At 40.9% G+C, this 5,522-nt stretch overlaps 1 protein-coding gene across 3 annotated transcripts in view; it reads right to left on the bottom strand.

Moving 5' to 3' along the window:
- Positions 1-2,529: 2,529 nt before the first annotated feature.
- Positions 2,530-5,522, bottom strand: part of LOC107087582 (ena/VASP-like protein) — a 50,873-nt gene continuing 47,880 nt past the window's right edge. For all 3 annotated transcript variants that reach the window (XM_015379237.1, XM_015379236.1, XM_015379235.1), the window contains exons 7-14: positions 4,678-4,925; positions 4,417-4,532; positions 4,225-4,252; positions 4,018-4,060; positions 3,035-3,095; positions 2,873-2,930; positions 2,706-2,763; positions 2,530-2,615 (exon numbers count right to left, since the gene is read on the bottom strand). In XM_015379237.1, coding sequence (XP_015234723.1) covers positions 2,578-2,615; positions 2,706-2,763; positions 2,873-2,930; positions 3,035-3,095; positions 4,018-4,060; positions 4,225-4,252; positions 4,417-4,532; positions 4,678-4,925 — 650 coding nt within the window. In that variant the 3' untranslated portion in view covers positions 2,530-2,577. The remainder of the gene's footprint in view (positions 2,616-2,705; positions 2,764-2,872; positions 2,931-3,034; positions 3,096-4,017; positions 4,061-4,224; positions 4,253-4,416; positions 4,533-4,677; positions 4,926-5,522) is intronic.

The following is a 5,522-nucleotide window of genomic DNA, read 5'->3' as shown; positions in this document are numbered from 1 at the left end:
ATTACCGAACCATTGATTTATACGTGGTTCCCCCCCCCCACCTTTTAATCAATGGTTCGGTAATTTCCCACCCACTAAGTTCAGCCTAATGCTTATGGGATAAACCTGCAGCTTCTGGCAGTAAACAGGACATCAGTGGGTTTCCTGTTGGTCTGCTGCATGTTGGGGTTTGTCTATTTCAGGTTCTGGTTAACCTAGATCAGGTTTTCTTTGACAGGTTCTCAGTCTATGCCTTTTGAAGTTGGAAAGTTTCTTTTAATTGTGTCGATCTCATTTCTATTGACTTTTAATTACTCATAGGGATGATTCAATTTGCAATTCTAAAAATGTTTAAAGCAGATCAGATCACCTTCAAGTGCCAATAATAATGTGCAATTTCTGTGCATTTTGTAAGCTGAGGGCTTAGAGACACTAAGGGCAGTGTTTGCATATTTACTGAGCAACAGCTTACCGTATATCTGTGTTCTCTGCATCCTAATATTTAAAAACATGCATGCTGAGCTAATTTGTCCCCCTCACCATTATACCACCTCCTGCAGCCTGAACGGTTCATACAAAGCAGCATGGATTACTACTTTAGACTTGGTTTTATGTCTGAACCTACAGTTTGAACTTCACAGCTGACACAGAAACTCATCGAACAAGACCTTTTTTTCCCCCCATTGTTTGTAATTCTGCAGTTTTGAATAATACCCCGTTCCCTGTTCTTGTTTGACAGAAGTGACTCCTGCTCTGGTCCTCTGCTGCTTAAAGGTTTGGCATGTTGTACTGTTGCAGTAAAGTTAAACTGAAGCCAGTCTTTTAATTCCCCTCTGATATCAGCAGTGGATTTTCTTCCAGAAAATCTAAAACTGAATATTTTATCTTTTGCTTCATCTTCTGTGACCTTGAGAGTTTTGTATGTGAAACACTCAGAGTAACCAAATCTTATGCCCCAGTCAAACAACTTCCCCTTTTTTGCATGTGTAAAGGTAATCTCTATGAACTACAGCTTGTTCACATCTACCTTACAAACCGTTGCCGTCACATGAACGGCTGAGTCATAAACAAAGTTAATAACAGCCATTGAGAGAATTAAGAGCAAGAAAGTCATGAGTTGAATGTTTTTGTGTGAAGTTAGAATGTTTTCCTTGTGTTTTACAACTTGCATCTAAATGAATATATAGAGCATGGCCCGTTGGGAGATGGCAGCTGTCTTTTTGGATCCAAACTTGCAAATGCAGACCCCTGCATTGTAGGGACATACTCAGTATTTCATTTAATGGGTGGTCAATGTGTGTAAATAAACAGGATTGTGACTGGAACACACACACAGACACATAAAAGGATTTTGTTTGAATAAATTTAATTCCAGTTTTTTTTTTTTTAAATCAGAACGAGTCGAGAGTGGACAGAATCCAGCAAATAGTTTTTAATCCAGATCCCTCCTGCAGAAACACGTTAAACCACCATCACATAGACCTTCATCATGAAACTTCCTCAGGACATTCATCTCCAGATCAAACTCACACGCTGAGCTAGACTCTTTGCATTTTTTTTAAGGGGAAACAAACCACTATAATAAATGTACCACCATTTATATAGATTTTTAATTAAGTTTTGAACCAAATAGAAAACAAATAGACTGGGGAGTTTCATGCATACTGGGAGGTTCACAAAGCATAAGATGAATAATAGAGAATACAGCGTTCCATAGGTAAAACAGGGTGGCATTTACACTCAGCCTGTTTCATGAACGATCCCCAACGTGTTCCTCCATCACACTGGAGCTGTATGCTGACTGCACTTCAATTTATAATGCTTCAATGTCATTCTGCCTCAAGAGAGATGGAAGGTTTTTTTAATCTATGGAGAGAAAAGATTAGACATAAAACACCAGTATGAGCAACAATAGAAAAATGTTTTCCTTCATTTTTTTGTTTTAAATATGCCATTTGAGGGCCAGTGGGTCTGCATCTGCAGCTCTGCCCATGTTGTGCTTGTTCTCATGAAATGGTCAGGGAGAAACCGAACCGAAGCAGCCATAGAAAATATAAAAAGCTGACAGAAACGGTGTGCAAGATTCCTTTGTCCTTCTCTAATACCATCTAAAACTCATTGTCGTCAACAGCGTCATCATCATCACCACAGTTTTAAATAATAAAACAGTAAAAACTTAGAAAACAAAAATATTTTCTTCATAAGACTCAACAGAGACAAAAGAAGCTGCAACACTGGGCTGACTGAGTCTAGGTGCACAGAGAGGACCACAACACCAAACTCAGTACAAATGTCTCTTCAATTCAGCTTTAAGTCCATGTTTCCTCCTTTCTTTAAATTAATCGGGACATCAGTCTTTCAGCTTCCTTCATGGAAATCCTTCCTTTGTTTATTTCTGTCTCCGTGTTGCTGTCCAGCAGACTTAAATGTTGGCACAACGTCTCTGCAACTTGCACCGTGGCGTCGCGAGGTCACAGAAACATTGAGAGAACATTCCCTGGTCCTCGTGTCTGTGCATCTGCGTGTCCGTCCTCCTCCTGACCCCCACCCCCCAGCCCCGCCCCCTCTTGCTCCTTCATCCGACGCCCTCGGATGAGATTAGGACGTACCGATTCTGCCAATTTCATGTCTGATGGCTGCAAAAAAGAAAAACATAGAGACGGAGATTGAAGGAGATTTCGTTGAATGTGTTTGATTGGAAACCTGAACCCTGGTTGTTTTCTTACCGTTAATAATTTCATCTTTCACCTTGTGTAACTCACGCACAACTTCATCCAAAATTTCCTGCAAAATGAGAAATAAATAAGATCTGCATGTGAGTTTATTTTCCACCAAGCAGCTCCAACAACGATGCCAAATGAATTCTGCAGGTATAAAAAGCAGCATAGAAAACCTGTTTCATCCGGTCGAATTCTGTATCAGCCTCACCAGCGCTGCCGACAGGTCTCACTCTGCAATAGGAAAGAGGAAAGAAGAATTTACTCTTAATTATTTAATGATTGTAACCATTTGATTTTCTGAATATCTTATTTTTATGATTCTTTAATCTGCTCACCTGGACACCAGGGAGGACTTGTCTGCTGAGTTGGAGCGTTCCCACGGTTTCTTCAGGGCATCTGTAAATAAATGGAACAAAGAATTGCACCTGAACAAACACTGATAATAAAAAAAACAACTTTTTTAAGACTATTATTTAAACGTCTAATAGAAACTCAAGTTCTTATGCCTTTATTTACACAAAATATTCCAGTAATTTTTACAGTAGAAGATATGTATCTGTTCAACAGAAATGACACAAGACATCATTCTGCAAATAATAACAGCTGACTTGTGTGAGCAGCTCTCTGCTCTGGTTGCTGCGATATATCTCACATGTTCATCTATGCATACATGGAAAACTTCACACACAGGTGTGTGCAATTAGTGCAGGCAGGTAAATGAAAAATGCATGCATGCACTAATTGGCCCCTGAGGTTGACTATGAAGGAGAACAATAAGGTTTGCTGGCTGTGTGGTGAAACCAGGGGAAACCCGTGCATGCATGGAAAGAACAGTGGAGAGCCACTGGTTCTTGTTGCGGGCAGTTGAGATGAGAATTTGTCTTAACACTTGCTCTCACAGCCAAACTGTTATTCCTGGCTGCAAAATGCACATTGTTCTTGTCTAATAAGGTTTCAGTTATGATGTTGTTTAGTAGTTGTTTTTTTTTTTATCTAAATGGATCAATCGAAGAAAGAAAAATTACACATGAAGACTTCAATACAGCAGTCCTGGAACCAGTGGGTGAGCTTAGAAATGCTAAAAAATTTAGCCTAAATTTGAAGGCATCACAACCTTTTCAGACACTTTCTCCTCTATGAAGATCAATCAGCTCATTACTTTGTGGTTAAAAAAGCTGAGGCATAGCATTCAGCATTAAAACATCTTTTGAGGTAAGAAAGGTCTTCTCATAAGAAATATTCAACTAAGTTGTTGCAAAAGTGATGCATTTAAATCATCTGGGCTGTATGATGATGGGTGGTGAGAGTTATCCGGTACCTGTAGAGTTCTGCTGACCTGCCCCTCGACCACCAGACTCATCCTGTCAAAAAAACCCAAATATGTGAAAAATATAACACATAAACATTTTATTAGAACAGGCTATAAATCTAGACCGAAAAAAGACATCTGCCGTCACTTCAGATTACTTCTCTTCTGAATTGTTGAAGTAAAATTTGAGCTTTTTCTCAGAAAAGCTCAACTTACCTCATCCGGTTTCTCTGAAGCTTTTCGCCTATGAGAGGATGAAAGAAAAAAGATAAAAGCTCCAGGAAAAAAAACACTTTTTCATTTTTAGAGCAAACTGATTATTAATAAACAGACACGCTATACTTGCTAAATCAGATAATTCATTGATTTACTCTTTATAGACGCTGCATTTTTGTTCTTTTTTTTCACCTGCGAGCTAGTAAGGCATTCATCTCTTGCATTAGACCCTCTCCTCCGCCACCGCTGCCCCCGCTAGATCGGTTGGAGTCACATTTTCCCCCAGAACCAGGCGGGCTGCTTTCATCCTGGAGAAAACCATCGAACAATACAGTCTTCACCCAAGGTGCAGCCAGAGACAAATACTGGGCAACATGTCCCTGTACATCCATCACTAGCATTTATGAAAACTCCCAATGAAAGGTTAGGGAATTTTTTTAACTAAGAGCTCACCCGATGCACTTTCCGTAATTTGGCTCCAGCGAGAGCTGCAGCAAGTCCCGAAGGCTGGACCCCAGGAGGGCCCCCAGGTGGCCCTCCACCGGTGGGCAAAGGAGGGGGCATGGGTGGAGGCACCGCCATTGGAGGAGGAGGACCCGGGGGCGGTGGCGGAGCTGGCGGGCCGGCCATGGGTGCTGGAGCTGCAGCTGGAGGCGGAGCCACAGAGAGCATAGCAGGGTGACCTGCAGAGACAGGGCCACCTGGACGGAGCAAAGCGACAGCTTTACTAAAACCAGCGGGTGTTGGCGTGGAAAAAAAAACATCACTTCCTGCAGGTACAATTGTACCCAAACTGTCTGAGAAGTTTAATGTCAGACTCAGGACTACTCGGAAGCAACTGCAAGCGGAAAGTAACAGCTAGAACAAGGTGCTAAGAGCTCAAGGTGAGAAAAATATGTGAAGGACGAGATTAGATCCAAAGTCTTACTAAATGTTTGATATCACGAGTCTGTCCCAAGTGCTGTGCCTCATAAATTGTGCACCTAGAGCTCCACCTCTAACACTCATTAAGTTTTCTAACGCATGTAGAGGTTGGCATCTTTTGGCTTATTCTCATTTTGGGCAGCCTGGGATCTCTTAGATCTTTTATGGCTCAGTTTCTCCTGTTTTTTAACCTAATCGCTCTTTAAAAAAACCAAATCTAACACCTTCCAGAAGTGTTCATGCCCCTTCAAATTTTCCACATGTAGTTATACAAGTGCAAACCATTGCAGTTTTTAAACAGATCCCCCCCCAAAAAAATGAAATTATAATAGCAAGTCTGTTAGGGGGTATTTTTTCTAACATTTTTGTAAATC

The sequence above is a fragment of the Cyprinodon variegatus genome, unplaced genomic scaffold (genome assembly GCF_000732505.1).
Source record: "Cyprinodon variegatus isolate N-32 unplaced genomic scaffold, C_variegatus-1.0 Scaffold187, whole genome shotgun sequence".
Lineage (NCBI taxonomy): Eukaryota > Metazoa > Chordata > Actinopteri > Cyprinodontiformes > Cyprinodontidae > Cyprinodon > Cyprinodon variegatus.
Note: the sequence above shows the minus strand (reverse complement) of the source record. Positions and strands in the feature narration are given on the sequence as shown.